The sequence below is a fragment of the Balaenoptera borealis genome (assembly GCF_965194805.1).
Source record: "Balaenoptera borealis genome assembly, chromosome: 8".
NCBI classification, from domain to species: Eukaryota; Metazoa; Chordata; class Mammalia; order Artiodactyla; family Balaenopteridae; genus Balaenoptera; species Balaenoptera borealis.
In genome coordinates, this window is record NC_138865.1 from 71,097,960 (window position 1) to 71,125,707 (window position 27,748).

Below are 27,748 nucleotides of genomic sequence, written 5' to 3' on the forward strand. Positions count from 1 at the left end.
CAAACATTAGTGTGTCAGCCATCTTACACCGTTGGAAAGACCCTGACAGAGTGGGAGGGTAAATTAACTTAGAAGATTTCTGATGCTGCTGATCGTGAGTTCTCTTTCTTTCAGAAAACACTTATGAATTTTCTTTCTCATCCTTTTCCTCATAAGCCAACAGGTTCAGAGACCTTCCCTAATTTCTCCTTAAAGCCTGAAAGTAGCCAGAAAACCAGGACTCTCCAGCAGTAGTCCCCGGCTCATGGGAATCTGTAGAATGAGCTGGTTTTTTAAGAACTATAAGATACTTCTTTCTCCTTTCTTAGAGGAGAGTCTCTAACAGAAATCAACCTAAAACCTGCCCCAAATCATAAAATCCAACTGGCACTCCGAAAGGCCTGTAGGGGTCCAGCCGTAAGATCCATAAATCATCGCATTTCCTTTATACTCATATCACCTCTCAGTTCCAACGCCTTTTTTAAAAGTCTGATTCTAAAAATAAAATGTATAGAAAACTTATGAAGATGATCAGCCCAGGGAATTAAAGCTGACACATTAACATGCCGAGGAAGCCAGATCCCTAAGGCTAGTGTGAGAGTCCAAAAAGTGGGGTGATGTGAATATCAACAACTTCCCCACATCTACAAATGCAAAATGGAATAGAATTGCTCTGAGGAAAACATCAATGCACATTTTTAAAAAGTGAGTATAAGAAAGTCAATTACCCTAAACTCCCACATACATACACTGCACTGTGCTGGAATCAAAGCCTAGCTGGGAAAGCCCAAGCACAGTAAATGCATCCAAAATGAGAACAGTTCTCGCAGAATTGGTATCTCACAGTTGGAGGGGGGCTTGGAGGAGCAGAGTCTAAGTGCTCATGCATGCACACTCCCACAGCATGGTAATCCAGCCTGTGAATGCTTTCCAGGCCTTGACTCTGCTGATGATACACTGGCATGATAGAAATGGTGAAAACTGAGGAAGCAGAACAGTGCGGAATAAACATTCCCTCATAATGCAAAATGCTTTGTTTTACCCCAAATATTAAAAGCTCTTGATGGCATACTCTTTCAGAAGCACATACTTAGCATATGAAAGACTGACCTCCATTCCCAGCTGAAAATGCTCTCAAGTTGGCCCAGCACAACAGTGACCTAGTTCTTCTCTCACCTTCCTTCCATGCAAACATACAGATCAGAACACATCTCCCTTCCAGGATCAAAATTCATCACTGGGATTACTGCCACCCAGAAGGCCACATCCAGCATTTTCTAAGCTGTTCTAAAGAGTGGGGATAAGGCTAGAGGAGATGGGGCTGCTTACATAAGCCACTTGTGAAGATGATTCTGGCCAACTGGGTATTTATGCAAAATGACATCGAAGGATGAGAAAGGTAAAATTTGAAAACAGAAACAAATATATCCATATTTCTTTACAATTCCTTGCAGTCAACCTCTGGGGTTAAATGATGTTATGGGTAGAGTGAAAACTTTCTACACGTTTTGCATAATGGCACACATGTGTGCTGAGTTGGGCATGCGCATCTGTGAGTGTGTGTTTACCTGTGTGGTTTTCACATACCCAGTTCACTCTCTGGTAACATCTTACCTGCCACTGGTTTCCTGTTTGACTGGGCACATAAGGGGTTGGGAGGCTCCGAAGGCTGTTCTTCACAGGGGAGCCCCCGAGAGGGCTTCCCATGTCCCCGGAGGGGGAGTCAGCGGCTAAGGCCATGGAGTACTGCGGGTAGTTGTACAGATTGTTGTAGTAAGGGAACAGAGACGGCTGGTAAAAGCTGCTGTAGTAGGTGGAGTCGGAAACGAGGTCAGGTGTGTTCTCCACGTGCCCTCTGCTGGTGACAGCAGGAATATCCTGGATGACCACCCGGCCCTCTATTAAGAAAAAACAGAAAGAAAGAAAAAGACAACATGGTATTAATATGGGGGCCTACAGAACTTTACCTCTAAACCTTGCCGACGCATGGCCTTCCTCCTCAAGATCCGCAGAGCTGCAGACCAAGGCCCCTGGGTGTGCTGCTCCTCCTGCGGTGGGAACACAGCAGGGCTCCTAAGGCTGGCGTGACTCTGGCGGCACAGCTGGCAGACCCTTGGTGATTATTTTTACTGAGAATACCAAAAACATTTTAGGCAGGGGTCATTTTAATCACATACAGCCTGACCACGTCTAACTTCTACCTAGACATTCCTATCCTAATGTCAAGAAACTAGAGATCAAATCTAGTTAACTTGGTTGTCTGCAACAGTCTTACAACAAAATTAACAGTATTTCACTTTAAATAAAGTAATAAAAAATCCTAGTGCCCTTTCTACGTGTATGCCCACACAGATATATCCGAGAGCCAAAGCAAGAGGCTAAGAGTTTAATAGAACATTGTTTCCTTCACTTCCTTCTAACCGCTGATACTGAATCCTGAAGTCTGGACAATGGTATAGACCCTGGGAGACAAACTTCTGTAAAAGGTCAGTTAGTAACTATTTTAGGCTTTGTGGCCATTCCTCTGCAGAATGTACAGGCTGCTGCGTGGTTGTGTTGCAATAAAACTTTATTCACAAACACAGGCAGTGGGCCAAAGTGATCCGCAGGCTGAAGCTTGCCGACCCAGGGTCTAGATGTTAAGCTGTCAATTCCAATAAACAACTGAATGGACTCCTAAGTCATCTCTCCAGTAGACATTTATTAAACAATGTTCTAAGAGTTGGCCAAGTGCCTAAAATGGCTGCAAGGTATCAGGTTGCCCCTGCCCACTGGGAGTCTACAGTATAGGATGGATGATGGGATTACAAATTATAACAAGGACTCTCATACAGAAATACCCATAAACTTCTATGGAAACTCCAAGGCTGGAAAGATGACATGCAACCTAGAAAGGAATTACAGAGACCGTCATAGAAAAACACTGCACCTGCATTGTACTTTAAAAGAGGAGTAGGAAATAGGTGAAAATGAGAAAAAGAGAGTACCGAGAACAGGGCAGCAAAGACAAAGGGATGGAAGCAGGAAAGTGGGAGGGGACCTTGGGAGTGATGGACAGGGCTGCCGGGTTAAGAACTGCGAAAAGGGCAAAAGAGGGCCAGTCTGACAGGCGGGCTGCAGCCAGGCGAGGGGAAGCCTCAGGCCAGCTCTCTGAACTCTTTCCAGGCTGTGGTGGGAACCACTGAGGATACCTGAGCAAGGAGCACAGAGGATCAGAGCTGTGCTTTGGAGTGATTCAACTGATGGCAATTCTTAAGACAAGCTAAGGGAAGAGAGCCCAGAGGCAGGGAGAGCCACCAAGGAGCCGCTGAAGCCGTCAGGGAGAGACCCAGCAGACTGCAAATACCAGAGACAGGGGGGGAGACGAGCTCAAGAGAACTGCAGGACTGAGGGGCATCAGGACACGAGACGCAGGAAAAGCCAAAGAGGAAGAGCAGGAGGCCCGGGGTGGCAGCAGAGATGCAGGTGGTTAAGTCTGCTTCATCACGCAAGGGGCCAGAGGGGCACGGACATGGGGGAGAGAAGCCAGGCCGAGAAACTCGACACCTGCACTCATGGGAGAGGCTGAGGTTGGAAGCTGAGATCAGGAGTCACCGCCTGGAGATGCTGGCCACATCCGGGAAGAGGAGGGAGCTGTTACGGAAGAGCACGTTCTGAAAGGAGAAAAGAGCGCCAAGGCCAGAGCCCTGGAGAATGGAGGAGAGGACGCAAGGTCACAGAGGACAAACTCGACAGGGATGGCAGAGGGGCACGCTGCAGGGTCGACCCTGCTAAGAGATCAAGCAAAACGAGTTCTGGAAAAGACCCACAGAGGGCTGGGTCTTTAGGGCCCTGTGGTTTTAGCACAGTGCTGGAGAAGCAGAAGCCTTCGAGAGATAAAGGAGCAAGTGAGCGATGAGGCAACAGATGAACACGGCGGCGAAGAGCCTTCTCTCCGGCCGGAAGGGACAACCCAGCGAGCAGCGCCGCCCTGCATCCCCCGTGCTGAGCACGCTGCCGGACACCTGGGGGTAAATATTTGCAGAAGGGATCAATGAACAGCGTTTTTTCAAGTAGCCTGTCATCAAAATAAATACGAGGAAAAACTAGAAGCTCCAAGGAGTAATAAGATATTGTTATTTCATTTTTAAAACACAGAGAAGGGCTGAACACACCTAGGCAGGGAGAAGCCTGTGGAGAGAAATTCCCAGGACTAGCAACACGTGGCCCAGAGCAGGTGCTCAGAAAGTGTCCTCTGACTGAATGTGGGGAAGGCATGGCTAAACGTGCATGCTCTGGAAGGTCTGGGGGAGATCTACAACAAAAAGTGTTTCTACAGCCTCATTTTATAGTCAGCGCTGAAGTCTCTTTTCTCTGACAGGATAGCAAGTCCGTCCACCTCAGGCTCCTGGCGATGCATTGTCAGGGCCACTATCTTATTATACATCTCTTTCCTTTCTTCTCTCCTCCTCTTCCCAACTAACGAGATGAAAAGTTCCAATTCCATCACTCTACCTGTGTCTGGAGAAGGCACCTGCAATTCTTTCCTCCTGAACTTTCCCACTGGTCTATCTCTTATTTTAAACCCCTATGTAGTGGCAAAACAGATGGTTTTCTGTATCTAACTCTTTTGTTTTCAATGTCATGTCTTTATGTTAACCTGATTACAAAAGCAATACAAGTTTCACAAAAAATGATAAATTATATAGTTATTTAAATCAGAAAAGGAATGAATGGCATACTCTTACCACCCAGTCATAAGCATTAGTGGGACATCCATATACAATCTCATAGGCCTTTAGGAAGGCATTTTAGACGTTCATCCCCATCCCTGCAGTTGAAAAACACTGGATACCCCTAGGGCCTGCCCTTCAAAAGCAAGCTTCTTGATAAAGAAAACAAAATACAGTAGGAGGTAAAGAATTAAACAGAAACCCAAAGACACGAGCGTTCTCAGATCAGGGCACAGGTTCATGAATTTCTACATCATAACTTTAGTTGGGACCTTTAATCAGCCCTCAGTTTACCCAGAAACAAAATGTTGTCAGTAAGTAATAATCCTCAAGGTACCAAGAGCATGGCTTCAATAAATTTCAAAGTAAACCTCAAATAAAATGCTACATCAGGTCAAAGCAAGGATTTGTTTTGCTACAGATGACTGTAATTAACATGCGATCACTTTTCTACTTACCCATATTTTATTCCCTCTTTCAAATTATGATGACCTTTCAGAATAAATTAAGATACATGTTGGAAAAGTTTTGATTCATACTAGCATTTAAATAAACAATAAAAATCATTTGAGCTTTATGAGAGTAAATGCCTAAATATTTTAGACTCTTAAAATGTTTAAGCACTCTCAGAAAGTGACATTTTAAAAAGCACTAGGAGAGGGCATCCATTCCAGGGACATGTGGAACTACCAAATTCTTATTTCATAAACCACCAAACCGTATTTTAAAGTTCCAAATTAAAATTCTTGGTCAATGTTCAAAACATCTTTATGCCTCCCAGCCTTTATGTGCATGCTACCAGTAAGTGGAAATTTCCCAAGGCTGAAATAAACATCCATCAAATTATGTGTCTAATCCAGCGGTGCTCAGAGTGTGGTCCTTGAATCAGTGGCATTGGCATCACCTGGGAATTTGTAGAAATGGACATTCTCGGACCCACCGCAGACCCACTGAATCAGAAACTCTGAGGGCTGGCCCAGCAACCTGAGTTATAACAAAGCCTTCAGTAGGTTCTGATGCGCTCAAAAGATGGAGAACCACTAGTTTAAAGATTCAAAGCAACTGCTCTATAAATTATCCCTAAAAAGATGTGACTCCTGACTGCATTACTGTGACAGCCCTGACTGGCTATCAAGTAAGAGCATACAAATGAATTCCACTGAATAAAGAAGTTGGGCTTCTACAGAAATCACTGCAGAGCTTGGATCACAAGCTGTGGGTACTGTGTGTATACTGCTGCCAGATGGTTCTGATTTTCATGGCTCACACCCAGACATTCTTCATTTATTCTAACCACAAAAGCTTAATTCACCCTTTCAAGTGCTAGTATAGTGACAAACTATACTATTCCTCATAAGGCTTCTGGACTATCAAGAGGAGCAGGTAACGCAGAAATCATTTACTCTTGATCTTAAGGTGTTTCTTTTGTTTTTTTGTTTAGTGTGGCCGATTTTTAAAAAAATTTTTTATGTGGACCATTTTTTTTAAAGTCTTTATTGAATTTGTTATAGTATTGCTCCTGTTTTAAATACGTTTTGTTTTTTTTCTGGCCTCAAGGCATGTGGGATCTTAGCTCCCCAACCAGGGATCGAACCCGCACCCCCTGCATTGGAAGGCCTGGACCGCCAGGGAAATCCCCTTAAGGTGTATTTTGGTACTTACGTTTGATTAATTCATTAGTTATCATATAACAACTGTCCAAAGCTTTGCTCCAGACATTGTAAAAGGCACAAAGAAATATTCAAAATGTTTCATTTCTTCTTAAGAGGGTCCCATCTATTCGGGAAAATTAGGTGTAGACTGAGGATCCTACAAGTAATGATCCAATGGCCACGATGACAGTATAGGCAGATGTCACCATCAGCAAAGGCAGTGGAGACGTGAGTCAGGATGGAGGTGATTCAGAGATGGTGAGGGTGGCGAGGCAATCAAGAGAGGAGAATAGTATCAACAGGATAATGCAGGAGGAAAAGGACAAGACACGTTCCAGGGACACTGACCAGATGAGCCTGGCTGGAGTGTAGAGGTCACGTCAGGGGACAGTGGATGCTGAGACTGGAAACTTACTTTTGGGACAAACTGTGGAAGGCCTTACATGTGAATCCCAGCCAAGGGCTTCTGGTTGCCCCTCAAGCTCTAGGGAGTTGATGAGTTTTCAGAGCAAGGGAGTAACATAAAAATGTTTTAGGAAAATCAGTCTGATGCAAGCACAAAAGAAGGACCTAGAATAAGGAGGTAGAAGAATAGACTAGGCTAGAACAGTCTCTTCTAGATATGTGTGTGGTCTATAGACTAGAATGGAGAGGCTCTTTAAATTCTCCAGGCCATAAGAGGTAACTATAAGCTCGCACAGGGAGCCTGCAGTAAAGGGAAAAAAGGAACTACATGAAAATTACTGGTATGTCTGGTTTTCCGGGAATGCCCTTCAAAGAGCCACGTTACACTACTAACACCTGTCATCCAGGGACCAGGGATGCCGCCCAGCTCCCCTTTCAGGTCCTTGCTCCACTGCTGAGTGATCATACTTTACTCACTCCAGTTTGAGGAGGAACACGTAGCTCTCACCCAGAGTAAGAATACAAGCAGGTTGTGCCATCTCTCCAACCTCTGCTACAGCAGAATTCCCCAAAGAGTAACTGGAGACAGTCTCTTCACCACTGAGCTGGTAAGTCACGCCAAGTGTCACTATTAACTGACTATAAACCTGAAAGATTTCCAACTCACAAGCCACAAAATATACAAAGCGTACAAAATTTGAAATAGGATGTGTGTGTGTGTGTACTTTAAACCACAAGGCCAGTATGACTAGCTACAAAGACCAGAGCAGTATACTGAAAAGCAAACACCTTAATGAGTCTGCTGAAAATTCTTAAGCTGGATCTCACTATTTTTCTAGAATAAAAACCGGTCAAGGTGACTTAACAATGATATTCATAATAAGAGAAAGTACAGTGGCACTGTTCCAAGAAAATGGGATTGCTCCTTAACCAGTGGTCCCTTATAGGAATTATCAACCCCTAAGTCCTCTGCCAAGATGCAAATGAAAGCACGAAGCCAGCTGTTTTAAGCGTTGTTACTTATGACTGGAATAGTCCTAATGTGTGCTGTAAGGAAGAAAGATCAGGAGGTCTGGATTCAACAGCTAAGAAAGGAAGCAGTGCCCAGAGAAGTATGTTATCTGGAAAAATGACCAGCAGCAATCATCCAACAGAGACTTTTGCAGAGATGTTGCCTAGAGAATCGATGTCTTCTTATTGCAATGGTCCGATTTGTGGCTCTGTACATTTATTTACCTTCAACACGTCCCATTCTTTGATAAGGCTTCCCAATCTCTCTGCTACTTTTTTTTTTTTTTTTGCACTAACATATGCAGTGTGAAATATGATGCACTCCCTCCTGAGAGATCAATACTCACACTTGATAAATACCCTTATTGATCCTGCAGTGTTATATGCTGGTCTCCGGGCCCATGGCATATTAATAGTAGTTAACCAGTAATTCATTTTAAGGTATGTGAAGGTTTTTTTCTCCCACTCTTGTCTGGTGTCAAGATTCCCAGAGTTGTTGCACTTTGTGTCCTTTATGTGCAAACCTGAAGCCATACTCCCTTTTCAACGACAAAACCAAACGCCCCAGTTTTCTATATGAAAGATCACATAGGAAACCAAAATTTATGATTCACAGCCATCTCATGTAAGTGGTAGATTTACGTGTACCGGGTTTTATTTTTCTTCATAACCCCATCCCTTGCATGGTGCCTGTCCTACTTAGCTTCTAGTTTTAAGTGTTAACCAGGCAGAATTGTGCACTGCTAAGTCCAAGATCTCAAAATTACCCGCCAGCTACTAACATGTTGTGCTGAGTGGCAGGAAGGTACAGCTGAAGTACAAGTCATTGTCTCCATCCTTTTTTTTTTTTTTTTTTTAAGGAAAATTAAGGTCTTAAGAAAAGACAATGTTGTTTGATGACATGTCATGGAATCTGGAGGAGACAGTGGGGTGCCGCTCGCTGGAACAAGTTGGAACAAGGCGGCTTCCTCAGCTCCCTGTTTTTAAGCAGTCTTTACCGCAGGGCAACCCTATGTCCAGACTAATCAGCTCCTGACATTTCCTAGATTTAGGGAAAACTGAGGAATCAGCCTCAGGACTCTTCCCCTACAAGGGAAAGAACCCAAAGGGAGACGTTGATACATGGGGACAAAAGTCGGTCTGTGAGCTGATGCCTGGCCCCTCGGAGCACTCGTCCAGCTCCAAGAAGAAAAGCTCGCCATCCTGACCAAGGGATTGGGTGGGTTTTCCGAGCTAAAACAGAGCTAGCGCAGGAGAGGCCTGATGACTGAGGCGACAGCGTGCCTACTGTTCACACCACTAAGTGTCGACCGTGATGGTGGACGGGGGCCATCATCACAGCTGCCACCTTCCCCCGATTCCGGAGAAACAACTCATGTTCAGAGCACTAAGCTTACTGAGCACCTATGTCTGCGAGGCAACCTGCCGCACCTTGGGGGACAAAGACGTACTCCTTGACGCTGCAAGGCCCAGCAGTAAGGGGGGGATTCTGAAACACACACACAGAAGGAGAGACTGACTAAGGCTATGGGAAAACACAAAAACTGTGTGGCCAGGAGGGCGAAATTAAGTCCAGCCTTCAAAGTACAAGTTCTGCTGATGCTGGCTCATTAACATCACTCTCCACTCTCGACCACAAGGCAGGGAATATGTTACAGTCCATTTCTCCTCTTTCCCAAGGAATTTTTTTTTTAATGTAATTTGGTCCTGGAGGAATGCATCAAGGTCACTCTTCTTTGTAGGGTGAAGGCTTTGCATTAACAAAGTGAACCGGAAGTTGGCCTTTAAAACCCAGAGAGGTTTGTTTCAAAGGTGTGTGAAAGTCAGTGTGGGATGCAAAAGGATCTGGGGGAGACGGAAAGGGGGGTGGGGAGGGAGGGAGAGAGACAGAGGGAAAGAGAGAGAGATGAGCATGACCAGATCAAAGAAAACAAGCAAGAGATATGGAGGACAACGGAGAAAATAAAGCAATTCAGGCCTCCCAAGGGAGCTGCCGAGATCTGAAACATCCTGCCCCGCGGCCACTGAGAAGCTCAATAACAAGCACATCTATTGTGTGCAGCAGCTCCCAAAGTGCCGGGCAGGGAATGCCCCGAATATAAGCAAAGGCCTAACCCTGCCCTCAGGGAGCTTCCTCTTTGTGTTGATGAAGAGCAAGGGAGAATTTAAGGGATCAGAGAAGGTTTTCCTGCTAGAAAACTTTTAAACAAAGGAGGAGAGAGCGAAGGAGAGAGAAAGGAATTCCAAGCAACGAAAGGAGACACGGCACCAAAAAAGTTTCTGGGAAGTCAGAGGAGCCTGCAGAGCAGGGCAGAAGGAGCTCAGGGTCCCAACGGGATGAGAATGAGGGTGCTGCTGGCACAGTAGTTACGGAGTTTAGACTCTCCTCCAAGGAAAGATCTTAACTGGATCTGAAGACTGCCACGTAAAGCGCAGGCTTCGCTGTGCGGTCCCTGGGAGCAGCTGACGGCATCCCGGCAGCTCCCACCTCACACACGTGGCACCTGCCATTGTTCCCGGTCACAGTTTCTGCTCCCGGTTCCCAGCCTCCCCCACTGTGTGCCACAGGATTCCCCGGACACCCGGGAGGGAAAGGGTTCACCAGATATGGAGAAAATGCCACATCTCTGACTTTACCAGAAAATGTCTCATGGCCGTGAAGGCCGATCTCGTGGCCAAGAAAGAGGTTTTCTCTCTGTAGGCCAGTTCAGAATTTCCTGTCATTCGCAAGATGCCAGAGTCAGTCTGAGGGTCTGTCCACACCGCCTGGCACACCGGAGGGGTGCGCAGGGCCACACAGGCCAGCGGCAGAGCTCCTGCTGGGAGTGGATGAGGGAAGAAGAGAGAAGATGCCCAAAGAGTTTCCTCTCCACCCAGTGTTCTATTCTAAGAGATCTTATGGGGAATCCCTTCTCCAATCTTCTTAGTATTTCTCACACTGAGAAAATTTTACATTAGGAGCATTTTTGATAGTCTGTGTCCATATACTTAGGTCTCCACAGAAGAGGTCTGCTCTGTTCACTGTGCTGTACAGCAGAAAGTAACACAACATTGTAAATCAACTATACTCCAATAAAACATAAAAAAAAGAAGTCTGCTCTGAACTGTATTCCAACAACTTAACGGGTAGGGACTTCCTTTATCAGGGTCTTTTTCTTGGCAGGAAGGGTGCTGAACAGAGGGATGTCAGTTTTGAAGTTTGCCCAAGGCCAGCCCCCTTTAGATTTGGGATTTAGATTCTGCTTTTATAACTTTCTTTTAAAAATAAGACTGTAGACGATACGGCTTCAAGATGGCAGAAGAGTAAGATGTGGAGATCACCTTCCTCCCCACAAATACATCAGAAATACATCTACACGAGGAACAACTCCTACAGAACACCTACTGAACGCTGGCAGAAGACCTCAGACCTCCCAAAAGGCAAGAAACTCCCCACGTACCTGGGGAGGGCAAAAGAAAAAAGGAAAAACAGAGACAAAAGAATAGGGACGGGACCTGCACCAGTGGGAGGGAGCTGTGAAGGAGGAAAGGTTTCCACACACTAGGAAGCCCCTTCACGGATGGAGACTGCGGGTGGCAGAGGGGGGAAGCTTCAGAGCCACGGAGGAGAGCGCAGCAACAGGGGTGCGGAGGGAGAAGCGGAGAGATTCCTGCACAGAGGATCGGTGCTGAGCAGCACTCACCAGCCCGAGAGGCTTGTCTGCTCACCCGCTGGGGCGGGCGGGGGCTGGGAGCTGAGGCTCAGGCTTCGGAGGTCAGATCCCAGGGAGAGGACTGGGGTTGGCTGCGTGAACACAGCCTGAAGGGGCTAGTGCGCCACAGCTAGCCGGGAGGGAATCCAGAAAAAGTCTGGACCTGCCTAAGAGGCAAGAGACTATTGTTTGCTGGTGCTCGAGGAGAGAGGATTAAGAGCGCAGCCTAAATGAGTTCCACAGACGGGCGCGAGCCGCGGCTATCAGCGCGGACCCCAGAGACAGGCATGAGATGCTAAGGCTGCTGCTGCCGCCACCAAGAAGCCTGTGTGCGAGCACAGGTCACTCTCCACACCGCCCCTCCCGGGAGCCTGTGCAGCCTGCCACTGCCAGGGTCCCGTGATCCAGGGACAACTTCCCCGGGAGAACGCACAGTGCGCCTCAGGCTGGTGCAACGTCATGCCGGCCTCTGCCGCCGCAGGCTCGCCCCACATCTGTACCCCTCCCTCCCCCCGGCCTGAGTGAGCCAGAGCCCCAAAATCAGCTGCTCCTTTAACCCCGTCCTGTCTGAGCGAAGAACAGACGCCCTCAGGCGACCTACATGCAGCGGGGCGGGGGAGGGTCCAAATCCAAAGCTGAACCCCAGGAGCTGAGCTAACAAAGAGAAAGGGAAATCTCTCCCAGCAGCCTCAGGAGCAGCGGATTAAATCTCCACAATCAACTTGCTGTACCCTGCGTCTCTGGAATACCTGAATAGACAACGAATCATCCCAAATTGAGGAGGTGGACTTTGGGAGCAACAATATTATATATTTTTCCCTTTTTCACTTTTTGTGATTGTGTACATGTATGCTTCTGTGTGTGATTTTGTCTGTATAGCTTTGCTTTTACCATTTGTCCTAGGGTTCTGTCTGTCCGTTTTTTTTGTTTGTTTGTTTGTATGTTTTAGTACAGTTCTTAGCACTTATTATCATTGGTGGATTTGTTTTCTGGTTTGGTTGCTCTCCTCTTTCTTTTTTTTTTATTACTTTACAAAAATTTTTTTTAATAATTATTTTTTATTTTAATAACTTTATTTTATCTTCTTCCTTTCCTTCCTTTTTTTCGCCCTTTTATTCTGAGCCGTGTGGATGACAGGCTCTTGGTTCTGCAGCCAGGCGTCAGGGCTGTGCCTCTGAGGTGGGAGAGCCAAGTTCAGGAAACTTGTCCACCAGAGACCTCCCAGCTCCACGTAATATCAAACGGCAATAATCTCCCAGAGATCCCCATCTCAATGCCAAGACCCAGCTTCACTCAGCCACCAGCAAGCTACAGTGCTGGAAACCCCATGCCAAACACCTAGCAAGACAGGAACACAACCCCACCCATTAGCAGAAAGGCTGCCTAAAATCATAATAAGTTCACAGACACCCCAAAACACACAACCAGAGGTGGACCTGCCCACCAGAAAGACAAAATCCAGCCTCATCCACCAGAACACAAGCACTAGTCCCCGCCACCAGGAAGCCTACACAACCCACTGAACCAACCTTAGCCACTGGGGACAGACACCAAAAACAATGGGAACTACGAACCTGCAGCCTGTGAAAAGGAGACCCCAAACATACTAAGTTAAGCAACATGAGAAGACAGAGAAACACACAGCAGATGAAGGAGGAAGGCAAAAACCCACCAGACCAAACAAATGAAGAGGAAATAGGCAGTCTACCTGAAAAAGAATTCAGAATAATGATAGTAAAGATGATTCAAAATCTTGGAAACAGAATGGAGAAAATACAAGAAACATTTAACAAGGACCTAGAAGAACTAAAGAGCAAACAAACACTGATGAACAACACAATAAACGAAATTAAAAATTCTCTAGAAGGGATCAATAGCACAATAACTGAAGCAGAAGAACAGATAAGTGACCTGGAAGATAAAACAGTGGAAATAGCTACCACAGAGCAGAATAAAGAAAAAAGAATGAAAAGAATTGAGAACATTCTCAGAGACCTCTGGGACAATATTAAACACACCAACATTCGAATTATAGGGGTCCCAAAAGAAGAAGAGAAAAAGAAAGGAACTGAGAAAATATTTGAAGAGATTATAGTTGAAAACTTCCCTAATATGCGAAAGCAAACAGTTATTCAAGTCCAGGAAGCACAGAGTCCCACACAAGATAAATCCAAGGAGAAACACACCAAGACACATACTAATCAAACTATCAAAAATTAAATACAAAGAAAAAATATTAAAAGCAGCAAGGGAAAAACAACAAATAACACACAAGGGAATTCCCATAAGGTTAACAGCTGATCTTTCAGCAGAAACTCTGAAAGCCAGAAGGGAGTGGCAGGACATATTTAAAGTGATGAAGGAGAAGAAACTACAACCAAGATTACTCTACCCAGCAAGGATCTCATTCAGATTTGACGGAGAAATTAAAACCTTTACAGACAAGCAAAAGCTGAGAGAATTCAGCACCACCAAACCAGTTTTACAACAAATGCTAAAGGAAATTCTCTAGGCAGGAAACACAAGAGAAGGAAAAGACCTACAATAACAAACCCAAAACAATTAAGAAAATGGTAATAGGAACATACATATCGATAATTACCTTAAATGTAAATGGATTAAATACTGCAACCAAAAGACATAAACTGGGTGAATGGATACAAAAACAAGATCTGTATATATGCTGTCTACAAGAGACCCACTTCAGACCTAGGAACACATACAAACCGAAAGTGAGGGGATGGAAAAAGATATTCCAGGCAAATGGAAATCAAAACAAAGCTGGAGTGGCAATTCTCATATAAGACAAAATAGACTTTAAAACAAAGACTATTACAAGAGACAAAGAAGGACACTACATAATGATCAAGGGATCAATCAAAGAAGAAGATATAACAACTGTAAATATTTATGCACCCAACATAGGAGCACCTCAATATATAAGGCAAAAACTAACAGCCATAAAAGGGGAAATCGACAGTAACACAATCACAGTAGGGGACTTTAACACCCCACTTTCACCAATGGACAGATCATCCAAAATGAAAATAAATAAGGAAACACAAGCTTTAAATGATACATTAAACAAGATGGACTTCATTGATATTTATAGGACATTCCATCCAAAAACAACAGAATACACATTCTTCTCAAGTGCTCATGGAACATTCTCCAGGATAGACCATATCTTGGGTCACAAATCAAGCCTTGGAAAATTTAAGAAAATTGAAATCGTATCAAGTATCTTTTCCAACCACAACGCTATGAGACTAGATATCAATTACAGGAAAAAAATCTGTAAAAAATACAAACACACGGAGGCTAAACAATACACTACTTAATAACCAAGAGATCACTGAAGAAATCAAAGAGGAAATCAAAAAGTACCTAGAAACAAATCACAATGAAAACATGATGACCCAAAACTTATGGGATGCAGCAAAAGCAGTTCTAAGAGGGAAATTTACAGCAATACAATCCTACCTCAAGAAACAAGAAATATCTCAAATAAACAACCTAACCTTACACCTAAAGCAATTAGAGAAAGAAGAACAAACAAACCCCAAAGTTAGCAGAAGGAAAGAAATCATAAAGATCAGATCAGAAAAAAGTGAAAAAGAAATGAAGGAAATGATAGCAAAGATCAATAAAACTAAAAGCTGGTTCTTTGAAAAGATAAACAAAATTGATAAACCATTAGCCAGACTCATCAAGAAAAAAAGGGAGGGCTTCCCTGGTGGCGCAGTGGTTGGGAGTCTGCCTGCCAGTGCGGGGGACGTGGGTTCGAGCCCTGGTCTGGGAAGATCCCACGTGCCGTGGAGCAACTGGGCCCGTGGGCCACAATTACTGGGCCTGCGCGTCTGGAGCCTGTGCTCTGCAGCGGGAGGGGCCGCGATGGTGGGAGGCCCGTGCACCGCGATGGGGGGTGGCCCCCACTTGCCGCGGCTGGAGAGAGCCCTTGCGCAGAGACGAAGACCCAACACAGCCATAAATAAATAAATAAATAATTTTAAAAAAAGACACTAAAAACTCTTTAAAAAAAAAAAAAAAGGGAGAAGACTCAAATCAATAGAATTAGAAATGAAAAAGGAGAAGTAACAACTGACACTGCAGAACTACAAAGGATCATGAGAGATTACTACAAGCAACTATATGCCAATAAAATGGACAACCTGGAAGAAATGGACAAATCCTTAGAAATGCACAACCTTCTGAGACTGAACCAGGAAGAAATAGAAAATATGAACAGAGCAATCACAAGCACTGAAATTGAAACTGTGATTAAAAATCTTCCAACAAACAAAAGCCCAGGACCAGATGGCTTCACAGGCAAATACTATGAAACATTTAGAGAAGAGCTAACACCTATCCTTCTCAAACTCTTCCAAAATATAGCAGAGGGAGGAACACTCCCAAACTCATTCTACGAGGCCACCATCACCCAGATACCAAAACCAGACAAAGATGTCACAAAGAAAGAAAACTACAGGCCAGTATCACTGATGAACATAGATGCAAAAATCCTCAACAACATACTAGCCTGTAACAGAATCCAACAGCACATTAAAAGGATTATACACCATGATCAAGTGGGGTTTATCCCAGGAATGCAAGGATTCTTCAATATACGCAAATCAGTGTGACACACCATATTAACAAATTGAAGGAGAAAAACCACATGATCATCTCAATAGATGCAGAGAAAGCTTTTGACAAAATTCAACACCCATTTATGATAAAAACCTTACAGAAAGTAGGCATAGAGGGAACTTTCCTCAGCATAATAAAGGCCATATATGACAATCCCACAGCCAACATCATCCTCGATGGTGAAAAACTGAAACCATTTTCACTAAGATCAGGAACAAGACAAACCTGCCCATTCTCACCACTATTATTCAACACCGTTTTGGAAGTTTTAGCCACAACAATCAGAGAAGAAAAAGAAATAAAAGGAATCCAAATAGGAAAAGAAGAAGTAAAGCTGTCACTCTTCACAGATGACATGATACTATACATAGAGAATCCTAAAGATGCTATCAGAAAACTACTAGAGCTAATCAATGAATTTGGTAAAGCAGCAGGATACAAAATTAATGCACAGAAATCCCTTGTATTCCTATACACTAATGATGAAAAATCTGAAAGTGAAATTAAGAAAACACTCCCATTTACCATTGCAACAAAAAGAATAAAATATCTAGGAATAAACCTACCTAAGGAGACAAAAGACCTGTATGCAGAAAATTATAAGACACTGATGAAAGAAATTAAAGATGATACAAATAGATGGAGAGATATACCATGTTCTTGGATTGGAAGAATCAACATTGTGAAAATGACTATACTACCCAAAGCAATTTACAGATTCAATGCAATCCCTATCAAACTACCACTGGCATTTTTCACAGAACTAGAACAAAAAATTTCACAATTTGTATGGAAACACAAAAGGCCCCGAATAGCCAAAGCAATCTTGAGAAAGAAAAATGGAGCTGGAGGAATCAGGCTCCCTGACTTCAGACTATACTACAAAGCTACAGTAATCAAAGACAGTATGGTACTGGCACAAAAACAGAAATACAGATCAATGGAACAGGACAGAGAGCCCAGAGATAAACCCACACACATATGGTCACCTTATCTTTGATAAAGGAGGCAAGAATATACAGTGGAGAAAAAACAGCCTCTTCAATAAGTGGTGCTGGGAAAACTGGACAGCTACATGTAAAAGAATGAAATTAAAACACTCCCTAACACCATACACAAAAATAAACTCCAGATGGATTAAAGACCCAAATGTAAGGCCAGACACTATCAAACTCTTAGAAGAAAACATAGGCAGAACACTCTATGACATAAATCACAGCAAGATCCTTTTTGACCCACCTCCTAGAGAAATGGAAATAAAAACAAAAATAAACAAACGGGACCTAATGAAACTTAAAAGCTTTTGCACAGCAAAGGAAACCATGAACAAGATGAAAAGACAACCCTCAGAAGGGGAGAAAATGTTTGCAAATGAAGCAACTGACAAAGGATTAATCTCCAAAATTTACAAGCAGCTCATGCAGCTCAGTATCAAAAAAAACAAACAACCCAATCCAAAAATGGGCAGAAGACCTAAACAGACATTTCTCCAAAGAAGATATACAGATTACAAAGACATAAAAGAATGCTCAACATCATTAATCATTAGAGACATGCAAATCAAAACTACAATGAGATATCATCTCACCGGTCAGAATGGCCATCATCAAAACATCTACAAACACATTGTAAAGAAATTATACTCCAATAAAGATGTTAAAAAATTTTTTAAAAAATCTACAAACAATAAATGCTGGAGAGGGTGTGGGGAAAAAGGAACCCTCTTGCACTGTTGGTGGGAATGTAAATTGATACTGCCACTATGGAGAACAGTATGGAGGTTCCTTAAAAAACTAAAAATAGAACTACCATATGACCCAGCAATCCCACTACTGGCAATATACCCTGAGAAAACCATAATTCAAAAAGAGTCATGTACCACAATGTTCACTGCAGCTCTATTTACAATAGCCAGGACATGGAAGCAACCTAAGTGTCCATCAACAGGTGAATGGATACAGAAGATGTGGCACATATATATAATGGAATATTACTCAGCCATAAAAAGAAACAAAATTGAGTTATTTGTAGTGAGGTGGACGGACCCAGAGTCTGTCATACAGAGTGAAGTAAGTCAGAAAGAGAAAAACAAATACCATATGCTAACACATATATATGGAATCTAAAAAAAGAAAAAAAAATGGTCATGAAGAACCTAGGGGCAGGACAGGAATAAAGACACAGACGTAGAGAATGGACTTGAGGACAAGGGGAGGGGGAAGGGTAAGCTGGGACGAAGTGAGAGAGTGGCATGGACATATATACACTACCAAACGTAAAATAGATAGCTAGTGGGAAGCAGCCACATAGCACAGGGACATCAGCTCAATGATTTGTGACCACGTAGAGGGGTGGGATAGGGAGGGTGGGAGGGAGGGAGACGCAAGAGGGAAGAGATATGGGGACATATGTATATGTATAGCTGATTCACTTTGTTATAAAGCAGAAACTAGCACACCATTGTAAAGCTATTATACTCCAATAAAGATGTTAAAAAAATAATAATAAAATAATTAAATAAATAAATAAAATAAAAATAAGATTGTCGATGTTTGTCTTTGCTTCTGCAGGTCCCCAATGGTGATCTGAAGGGAAGGACTAGACCCTTAAGTAAATGTGAAGAGATAAAAAGCCACATTATGTCTGGTATTATTTCACATGGCTTTTGTTCAACCCAAGATTATATACCCAGATCAATTTAATATCCCTAGTTTTCAGTTGGGTATTTGTCCTATAAAATGTTTCAAGTCATCAAGAACAGTACCGTAACCAACTGCTGAGAAGGACCGGGTCCCCCAGGAACAGAACCTGCCTCCAAAACAGCAGCTCTCACCCTGGGCTGCACGGGGTGGGGTGGAGGGTAAAATCCCTCAGGACCAGGCCACCCCCCAGACCCTTTACATTAGAGCCTCTGGCTGGGGACCCAGGCATCAGAAGTCTTCAGAGCCGCCAGGGTGACTCCACCAGAAGGGTGACAACTGCTTTAAAGCCACCAGAGGTTGGTGTTTTAGCACCAGGAACTCCCACTCTTATACCCTATGGCAGCAGCTCCGAAAATATGGTTGAGGCCCCCTGCCCACACAGCCTTTTCAAGGGTCCATGAGGTCAAAAGTATTTCCACAATAACGTAAAGCTGCTATTGGCCTTTCTCTCTGTGTTGACAGTTGCACTGATGATGCAGAAGCAATGGTGGGAAAAACGTGGTTTCTTAGCAGGAATCAAGGCAGTCCCACCAAACTGTAGTGAGAGTCACTGTATTCCCTACTGCTATGAAGTAAAATAGTTTTAAATTTTTATGTCAATTTTGCTTAAGATGCCCTTGATGAAGCAGGAAAAAAAACTGATTAAGTCTACCTTTGACTGCATCTTATTATCATGGTTACCAAGTGGGAAGGACTCACAAAGCACTTCTGCTGCTTTGTGCTGATGTTTTCCTTGGAGAAGGCGCTTGTGTAAATGTTTGAATGAAGAGCCAGGCTCACTGCTTTTTTTTTTTTTTTAATGGAACACCATTTACTTGAAAGAATGACTGATGACAAACTACAGTTACTGAGACTTGGGTATTTGGCAGACATTTTCTTTAAAATGAAAAAAGTGAGCCTATCACTTCAAGGAAAACAACTGGAAGTATTTATTGCCAAAACGTTGAGCTTTAGGGTAAAAACCATAATGTTGGAAAACTTACATCCACCATCATATGCTTGACAGCTTTCCAAACTTAAAGAGCGTTCTGACAAAATCAGCAGTGATATTAATGAGTGGGATTTTCTGATATTTTGTAATGAAATGTCAACATTTGGAAGATCTGCACAATTCAGTGAACAAATATTTTCCAAATGACCAATGCATGACATTACAAAATAATGCATGGTTGACAGATCCATTTAAAGTGCAAGATGGATTTTAATTTAACTGAGTACAAAAAACTCATTAGCATGGCTTCAGATCCACACTGCAACTAATCTTTAAGAAATTATCACTTGTCAAGTTTTGGTCTAGTATCAAAGAATAGTCACAGTGATCTCAAAAGACTATTCAAGCATTTCTCTTCCTTTTCCAACTATTTATCTATGTGAAGCTGAACTGTCTTCATGTATTTCAATCAAAACAACAGACTGGGGACTTCCCTGGTGGTCTAGGGGTTAAGACTCTGCCTTCCAATGCAGGGGGTGCAGGTTCGATCCCTGTTCAGGGCGCTAAGAAAGATCCCGCATGCCTCATGACAAAAAAACCAAAACGTAAAACAGAAGCAATATTGTAACAGATTCAATAAAGACTTAAAAAAAAAAAAAAAAGACAGAATGAAGTACATATGGGAACTCAGCTGTGTTCTATTCATAAGCCAGACATATAAAAGATATTTGTAAAAATGTGAAACAATGCCACCCTCCCTCACTATTTTGTTTTGGAAAATATAGTTATTTTTCATTAAAATATGTTACTTAGGTTAACAAATAATAGATTTATTATTTTCAAGGAATTAACAAATATATTCTTAATTTCTCAGTTTTAGTTTCTAATTCAATAAATACTGATAGATGTAATTCACATAAACCAAAGCTCTTTGAGGTCCTCAAGAATTTTTTAAGAGTGTAAGAAATTTGAGAACCTCCGAATCGCGGCTCTTATCTTTCCAGGAGGACGGATTTCAGAGCAATTGGAGTCAGTGTCTCATCCTGAGCTGGCACACTGAGCTGCTTAGTCAGCAGTCAGCAGGAAAGGCCCAACTGGACGCCTCTTGCTTTACCCCTAAGCCAGGGACATTTCTTTCAGTAAAACAGGCATTCACCACTACACAATGCGGCCAGGCAGCAGAGCCTTGGGTTGAGAGCACCGACCCAAGCTCCCAGGTCAAATTCTTGATCAGATCTGGAATCTACAGCCCTGGGACCTTGGATCCGTTAATACGTAAGTCTCCGTTGCCCTGGAGTCTATATATAACATGGGGTTAATACTGCTACTTATACCACAGAGGGTGAAAAAGGCTCTGACAGGGTCAGTGTTCGATAAATGTTAGCCGTTGTTGTTATCACAATCACAACACAGTGAGAGCATTCTCTGCCATCAAGCAAGAGAGCCACCAAATTATCTGCCCAAAAAAGGTATCCTTGCTCCCAATGCTCATCTCTGAGGGACCGCAGGAGGCCTGGGCTGCACCTGGCAGGGCTTCCTGAGTACAACTGAACTTGGAAAGGAGCAGAATCCTCCGCTCCTGGCCTTCTCTGAGGTCAGACAGTAGCCTTGAATGCAGTCGGTGTGATATCACTCCCCAAAGTCATAATCAGGAAATGCGGGAACAATCTGTTTCTCCCACAAGGCAATCATGACAGGCTATTTTAAACGTCAAACACAAACCTGGCGCCAGGAAAGCAAACAACCCCTTCACTTGTGTACCTGCCTTGAGCCCGGAGCCATGTCTACTTGTGAGACAAAACCAGCAGGTGGAGAAGAGCTGACCTTCCTTTCCGACAGCAAATCCCCGCCTCCTCGTGTATTCACTTCTGCTTTTGATAAGTGTAGCTACTACAGTGCTTCCCTTAAGTGAGACAGGGATTTTATTTATCTGGGGGGAGCGGGGGGAGTGCTGCAGTTCCAGGGCTGAACTTTTAGCTCGCTATAAAGTTAATGTGCTCTTCAGTGTTCATTCCAGGCAAGACTGCGGGGCTACGTATTTTCTGCCACCCCCAAAAGGCCATTATCTGTAATTGCCCATTACCATGCATAATTATTTCTCCTAGCTTGGTCTATGACCTCCAGGCCTGCACGCTGTTACAGCTAACTGCTCCCTCTTACCAAATCTGTGAAGGAAGCTTTACTGACCTTTAGTACTTTGCATGGTATACTCCAAAGATTAGAACGGGTTACAGGCAAACTTACCTCGAATCGGGAATATTTCAGATCTCCTCCAGATGTACCTTTCCCATCTCTATGGAGTTTTCCCTCCCCTCAAATAACAAGAAAATAAAGCACAATCAACTCTCCATTATGTGAGGGCTGATAACCCAAACTGGGAATTATCTGGAGCCCTTTATCCTCCCTTTTCTTGGATTTGGCTGTTTAACTATATCATGCTTTTTAAAGACTGCTACTGGCAGAAGGTGGAGATAGGAGAGGGAAGAGAGAGAAAGGGTAAAACTTACAAAAATTTAAAACTTTTAAATTCAATATATATGCTCCCACTTTTAGTGTTTTTTGAGTGGGAGGAGGAACTGTGTTCAAATCAGTTATTAAGATGAGATTTCGGGATTCCAGGTGCATTGGAAATACTAATTCTAGAACTGACATTTGGTGACATAGCCCAAAGTGTCCCCTTACATTTACCTCACTTTTCAACATTAGCAGGGAAAGAGGAGAGGGGCCGGGGATTGCTAGCTATACACGCAGATTGCCGAAATGCTTAGCCATCCGCTGGCATTTCTGTGTCTTCTCTGCTGCACCAGTCAGGTGTGAGGGTGGGAGATGTACCTCTAAGCTGTTATAATGTCCACACGCAAAAAGCTGGGAATGAAACCACCCCATTTTTGTGTAGTCACTAACTACCACTGCACCCAAGACCGCCCACCAGAATCTCCTCGATGGGTAACACCCTTCACGTGTGCCATCTTGATTTCCCTTCTGCCTTCCTTCCTTTTGAGTAAAGCTCCTCTGAAATGAAAAGAAGTCGATTCTAAAAATAATCACTTGTCCAACCTTTCAATCATCATTTTTACCAAAGTCAGGCAGGGGAAACGACAGAGAATTAAACCTAGCAGTTTTCACCAAATCCGACAACAGGGAAAGCCTAGGAAGTAATGTTATCCCTTGTTTCGATACCTGGAGAAGTTCAGGTGGTAAATCTAAGTATGTGTGTGCAATTGGCAGCAGAACCCTGTCTGAGACCTCACACTTCACCACCAAGCTGTGTCATTAAGGGTAAAGGAAGCTGCTTAAATGTGGCCAATGAACAGCTTAAGTTAAAAGACATCTGTTCCTACTGATGATTTCCTGGAGAAGAATATAAATGACTACTAACTATTCATGTGCTGGCGTGGAGGTGAATCAAACACCAAGGTCAAGACAGTTCTCAGACTCCAACGACAGAGACCAGGACGGGAGATGACATTTCCATTGGGAGATGTCAGGCAGGGCAGGGGCTGTGAGCTGTGACTTGGTCCAAAGGCACACCATACTGTCCCAAAGCCCTTAACTTGTGGCTCTTCTGACTCATCCTTGAAGCAGCTCACTCCAACCCTGGGTCCTGGTTTAGCTCTGCAACTGTGGCCTTGTTGCCAGCTGCTGCCAAAACAACCGTGTTGTGCTGTTCTCAAAGTGTGTACACAAGTCACTACATACCAGGTGAGGTGATCGCCTCCAAGCTTTGTTTTCTCTTCACAGCTAACTGCTCCACCAAACATGTCACCAACCACAGGGACAGGAAAGCACAGCAAAAAATGTCACACTTGTGATGATTCCTGCCTCCCAGTGTAGGGCCAGAACCCGAATTCCCAGCCTCCGAGCAGTCAAGGCCCAGGCATGTGAAAAAAGTGCTGCCAATGAGGTCTCCCAAGTGAGACTTCAACTGCAACAATGCCCTTTCTTTTTGGCAGGGGCTAGAGCCAGAAACCTGTGGCTTTTTTAAAAAAAGATTGATTGATTGATTATTTATTTATTTTGGCTGCGCCGGGTCTTAGTTGCAGCACACAGGATCTTTGTTGCGGCATATGGGATCTTTTAGTTGCAGCATGCAGACTTCTTCTTAGTTGTGGCATGCTTGCGGGATCTAGTTCCCTGACCAGGGATCGAACCCAGGCCCCCTGCACTGGGAGTGCAGACTCTTACCCACTGGACCACCAGGGAAGTCCCAAGAAACCTGTGGCTTTTGATAGTGGCAGAAGCAACAGCTGCAAGGCCCTGAAGGCTCTGACAACTTGGGATACACACATGTACATGTAGACACACATGCATATACATACATACACATACACACACACACAGAGAGATATCTGTATCTACATATCAATCAACACCCTAACCACAAAGAAAGTTGTATCTTAACTGAAAGAAATGACTACCAAGAGCCAATCTGGGCCTGTCAACCAAAATGTTATCATGGTGACTAAGAAACAGCATGACAGAAGCTGTATCAGTGGCCAACTTCTTACAACTACAGTCACAGCTGCATCATGTGCATCTTTATCTTCCTCATCCAGTGGCCTGTGTCATGCAGATTTTGTCCATCGGGTCTCTGGAAATCTAACATGCTCTCAGAAACTCCATTTCACAGAAAGGTCACCAGTATTAAGAACTGTTTGGCAATTCTCCAAGTAAACACAGAACCTAGGGACACCTCTGCGTGGGTACAGCTTGTGGCACAGAGTGGGGGGACTACATAAACTCTAAAACACGGGGCCCGTATCTGTGACAAAGGAGCCGGCCAACTCTGTGGGCAGCACTGGGTATCATCTGTGGCTGCATCAACCACCAGCCTCACCCGTGCGTGCCTCTCAAGATTTCTTCCATCACAGAAACAACACTGGACTGACAAGTCAGAGAATGAAGATTTTTTTTTTTAATCAACAATAAAGCAAGAGTAATTATCTGAACACCACCAACAAAAAAGCATATACTCCCACGAACGCACAAGTTTTAAGATGAAGTTGTCTGTCCCCACTCTGCACACCCAGAAAGGAAACAACAACATAGGCAGAGCCTGGAGACTCACCTGGGGGTTCTCTTCCATCTCTGGACTAGACCCAGCCCAGAAGTGGTAGTAAAGTTGACCTTCTGAGCAGAGACTACAGTGCTGTGACTAAAAGGATTTCAGAGCTGAAGAACTGAGCTTACTGAAAAGATAACTGCGGATGATGTCACAGGAAGGACTCACCAAAAAGTCAACCACGGAGCAGGTGATAGAGCTGTTCTTTCATACATGTTGAGCAGTCACAGCCCTTTGTCCTAGGAGGCCAACTTGTGAGGGAAAGCTCTCAAAAACTCGACAAATTCATTCATTCATTCGTTCTATATTAACTGGGTGCTCAACTGTTTAATTCCAAGGTAGGAAGAGTCATTGTTTCATGACATTACCATACAGAGGTGCCTTCAGGTTCAGCTGAGTCTGAAACTAGGAAGCCAACCAACGCCTCAGAATGTGTAGGACTTTATTTATTGCAAGTCAAAATACAGACAGACTGCAGACTTGCATTAATAGCTAAAATCAAACAAATATGTAGACACGGGGAAAAGACAATTAAACGGTACAACTGGAAATATGACACCCTAAGAAAAACTAAGAAAATAATAAGCAACAGATTATTAAATTCTCAGGGACTGAAAACATCAAAATAGGGAGGAGAAACAAAGTCACTGCAGATTAAATATGGAGAGTTTTAAGCCAATTATAAAAGATCAAAGAGAACAAGACAGGGGAGGAGTAGCCTTACAAGTAACCGAGATAGGAGACCTTGGGAGAAATATGACCAGGGTAAAATCATTACAGTTTACAGTGAAAGTAATGTAGGGATGACTCCAGAGAGAAATTCACTAGGGACCACTCCTGGGAGAACAGCACGGGGACAGAGAGCAAAAAGCTCTTTATTTTCAAAAGGCACACAACTCCGGAGGGCAGGTGCTCGCTACAGAGAACAAGGACTAGGATGGGCCAGGTGAAGAGCGCAAACGAAAAATGCTAGTGGCTTGAGCCACGTTTTGGATCCCATACTGTCCACCTGTGGCTAGGAACCTCGGTGGGGTCTCCATTCCATGGCACCGTGGGCAAAAGGGAGAGGCAACAGTTGTGGAGTTAGTAGAAACTCACTTGACACTTTCTGTTTCACCCTCCAAAAATATCTGAGACTGCCCCCTTTGAATAAGGTCAACCTCCTGGAAAGTCCTAACTGTTACTAACTGTCCTAGATTTTAACCAAGAGGAGCAGAGCCAAGCAAAGAGCTGTGAATGCAAATGATGTTCACGTTTCACTGTAACACCTCATTTATTCCGCAGTTTACATAGACTTTTCAGTGGCTACCAATAATAACTCTACAAGGCTGAGACCCACAAAGGGGAGCTGGCTGTGGCTTAGAAAGGTGCCTTGCACGTAGAGGAACACGGGAGGAGCTGGACTCCCGAGTAAACCCAGGTCTTCTCAGTCCAGGCCCGGTGTCTTCTCGCAATGACAGGAAAAACCCAGACACCTAGCTCTTCACCTAGATTCTGAGTAGCGAATTCTGTGTATTTTCTTTTGTTCTTTAGTAATCATCAATACACTGGACGCCATATAAATATCAGAGTCAGAAAGCCAAGGGACGTGCACAACACGGCCAAGGAATCCCCGCTACAACTAGCATTTAAGATCAAGGGTAATGCCTGACTTACCAAATTTTCTTTCTTACAAGAGATTCAACAGATCACTATATAACTGTGAGGCTGGTTAAAGCCTACGGTATAACTGAAAATACAGAACGACAAAATGGAGTATATTAATAACATAGCACTTACTGAGAAAATGTATCTCAAGGAAAGAAGAAAAAGAGGAACTCTGGACATCAACTATTTTACTTACCTCTGTAACTGGATACAAACTGCTCACCTAGCTTAGTAACCTGGCTACCTAGTGGGTCCCAACTTACTATCATGACCAGAGTAATGGAGCCCAATACAGGGCATGAGCATGGGCTGTGAGTCACAGACTCGGGTTGGAATCCCAACTCCACCACTTACAATACGTGTGATCTTAAGCATGTTATTAAACCTGCTTCCTTATAAGTGGAAAAATAGTTCCTATTTTACAGAGTTGTTGTAGAGATTAAATGAGAATATAAATAACAAAGCAGCTAAGACAATACCTGGCATGAGGCAGACACTCAGTAAATGAGAGCTAGCAGTATTGCAATCATTACCTCCTTTGAAAACATAATGCCAAAGAATTGGGAATTAAACTACACACACAGATGGCAAAGGATAAAGCACTGCCCGCTCTCCCCCTTCACACACAGGAATCACAAAACATTATTCACAATCGTGCGTGGATCCTCAGTTTGAGAAACACCCCTTATTCCTGCCACACTAGCTCCTGGCAACGCAAACTAATGTGAGAATTACATTTCTTTGCTTAATCACCCTTACTATATGCTGTTTCTTCAGTTCTACCCAATTCTCCCCTGCTCCTAGATGCAAGCTTTTGTTCCCTGTCAAACTCTTCTCCATTGCTGTAAATAATCTCTCTCCCTCTTTGTATATTACCTTTCAAATATTTATAGACTGTTATTCTCCTTCTCTCCAAGCCATACATCATTTTTGTTGCCCTTCCCCTAGATTCTCTCTAGTTTATCTACGTCTTTTAGAGAAAAACAAACCCCAGGTGCTTCATGATGAAAACAGCACACCCAAAGCTAACAGCCCTAAGCCAGTAAGGGCCCTTATTCAAAAGCCACCAGAAAATTCTTTGATGTGCTTCTTCCTCCTTTTCCCCTGTAACTCAATAATTCCATCTCTCAGATAAAAACGAGGGAGAGGGACAAGGGAGGTGACCACCAGCCTCACCCAGTGGAGGCCGGGGCTCCACGAGGCAGCAGCTTACGGGGTAGGAGGCCATGGGACAGCCACTGACACGTTCCAACTTGCTAATGAGGAATTCTGCACCATGCACATTGCTCCTGCTTGTTAATTCCT

The 27,748-nt window shown here is 43.7% G+C and overlaps 1 protein-coding gene across 1 annotated transcript in view; it reads right to left on the bottom strand.

Moving 5' to 3' along the window:
• Nucleotides 1-27,748, bottom strand: part of DMRT1 (doublesex and mab-3 related transcription factor 1) — a 154,896-nt gene that overhangs the window by 80,435 nt on the left and 46,713 nt on the right. The window contains exon 3 of the mRNA XM_082403693.1: nucleotides 1,594-1,877. Within this exon, the coding sequence (XP_082259819.1) occupies nucleotides 1,594-1,877 (284 nt within the window). The remainder of the gene's footprint in view (nucleotides 1-1,593; nucleotides 1,878-27,748) is intronic.